General features: G+C 43.7%; 1 protein-coding gene across 1 annotated transcript; it reads left to right on the top strand.

Moving 5' to 3' along the window:
* Positions 1 to 803: 803 nt before the first annotated feature.
* Positions 804 to 1,816, top strand: Pmar_PMAR003819 (conserved hypothetical protein; the record flags this gene model as incomplete). The annotated part of the gene is made up of 4 exons (XM_002775056.1): positions 804 to 859; positions 1,089 to 1,167; positions 1,456 to 1,565; positions 1,681 to 1,816. The coding sequence occupies 4 exons, from the start codon at positions 804 to 806 to the stop codon at positions 1,814 to 1,816; spliced, it is 381 nt and encodes a 126-aa protein (XP_002775102.1).
* Between the last annotated feature and the right edge of the window lie 166 nt (positions 1,817 to 1,982).

The raw sequence follows: 1,982 nt of genomic DNA, 5'->3' as shown, positions 1-1,982 counted from the left end.
ACAAGATTGCGTTATGTGGCCTGAAGATTTGGAATATGCTTCTCATTAGAGTTTTTAATTCACTCGAGTGAAACTGTATTGGAAATTGGTTTTAGTGAACGCGGAGAGTGTGGGAAAATATGAATATGATCAGCCTCATGTGCTGGTGACAATATGAAAATTGTGGGATGAAATTTTGGCAAATTTTTGTTAACGGATTTGTATAGTCAGTGAGTAAACTCCTAAGCTCAGCTGAGTGAAGTGGACATATATTCCAACGCTGTAGTTTCGGATGACGTTTTTTGTATCAGTTTTACGAGTCGAAGTAAACTGTTTGCACATATAAAGGAGATGGGCCACGCAGTTGTGAAGGAGGAAGTGTCGAGGGGGAAGAAGGGCAAGAGGCACGGCAAGAAGGGATGACTGATGAAAAGGTTTCTCGTGATAGGGGTGGGCCTGGTGTTAGGGGGGACGGCGGGATAGACGGTATTCAGGGCGGAGGCTGGAATAAACTGTTATTTCGCGCATTCTCTGCTCGCTGGTTTGCTACTCGAGTAATTCTCAACGACTACACAGAGTGTAAGAGGCAGATACGATCCTGGAATTCCATTACTCTCATTATCTTGATTATGCGATGCCCGCAAGGAGCTCGTGCTGGGAATCGAACCAGGGACCGTCGCAAAGTGTTTTTGCGAAGTCTGGTGATGATATCTTTTTACTCTGCATAATTACCTGAAGCTTTAGTTGAGACCGTGGGTTCAAATCCCAGGACATCCCCCTTTTAAAAATCTTCCTCATTCAGCGTGTTTGCCTCTATTCCCATCATGCCACGTCTGCGTCCAGATCGCCTCATTCTACAGCGACAGAAGCAGGATAGGCTGTAGGGTTGCGTGATGGAAGAATATGTCCGCTTTCCTCAGCTACTGAGCTCGGGAGTTTTGAAGCTAATTATAGGAGTTAACATTTCGAATTTGGGTAGAAATGTTCGGAAATTAATGAGAATTTACCGGAATTTCCTCCCATAATTTTCATATTACCAGCAGTAGATGCGGCTGAAAATATGCATATTTTTGCCCTCTCCCCGCACACTGGAGGTGTCTGTGGTGAAGGTACGAAGAGCGTATCAGTGCTGCAGTGGAAAACTCATCGTTGCAGAAACTAGCTGAATGGGAAAATAAAGGAGGCCAGGTGGGAAGGAGGAGTTGATGTCAATTTGGTATGCAAATGTGGGAAATATGCGATTTTTTTCGAAATTAATGAGAATCGATGTGAAACTATATCGCATAAAATAATGCTATGAACATGTGTTGTGATAGCGACAAGTTATTCATCATTATTATTAATCCCGGAATAGAAAACGCTCATTCTTTACATCAATTTTTTTCTTGTGCATCTTCAACGGTATTGGAAGTAAATTCTGTTGGTAATAGGCGATTGAATACATTCACCCCAGCGCTAGAGTAGGAATATTTTCAGCTACATAGACGTCAAAGAGTGCATGCGTGCATCGAGGAGTTGCGGAAGCGCCGGCAACTGTTTCTGCATCACAGGCGAGCGAAGCTGTCGGAACTACTGAAGAGCGAAGAGTAAGAGGCGAGTGAAATTTGGGGAATTTTTAGGAAAATTTAGGAAAATTTAGGAAAATTTCGGAAAATTTCGGAAAATTTTGTATTTTTTGCGGAAAAATGTGCCGTGTGTTAGAGCGATGTATGCGAGAGAACTGGAAGAGGGTCGAGAAACGGTCGAGGAGCAGAATGAGAAGATGAAGCAGAGAGCGATGAAATTGAAGGCGGAGCGGGAGGCGGAAAGGGCTGAGATGGCGATGGAAAAAGAGTAAGGGAATAGGGAAAAATTTAAGTTTTTTGTGAATTTTTTCGGGAATTTGGGAGATGCGAGTTTCTGCACTCAAGGTTGGTATGGTTTCGTGAATTTCGTGGCGCGCGGTCAGATATCAACGATGGAGGGCGAGCCTCGATGAGCTACGGCAAGCTGATCATGATTTG

The sequence above is a fragment of the Perkinsus marinus genome (genome assembly GCF_000006405.1).
Source record: "Perkinsus marinus ATCC 50983 genomic scaffold scf_1104296956808, whole genome shotgun sequence".
Taxonomy (NCBI): Eukaryota; Perkinsozoa; order Perkinsida; family Perkinsidae; genus Perkinsus; species Perkinsus marinus.
The sequence above is the reverse complement of the archived record's forward strand: the minus strand, read 5'-3'. Positions and strand labels throughout refer to the sequence as shown.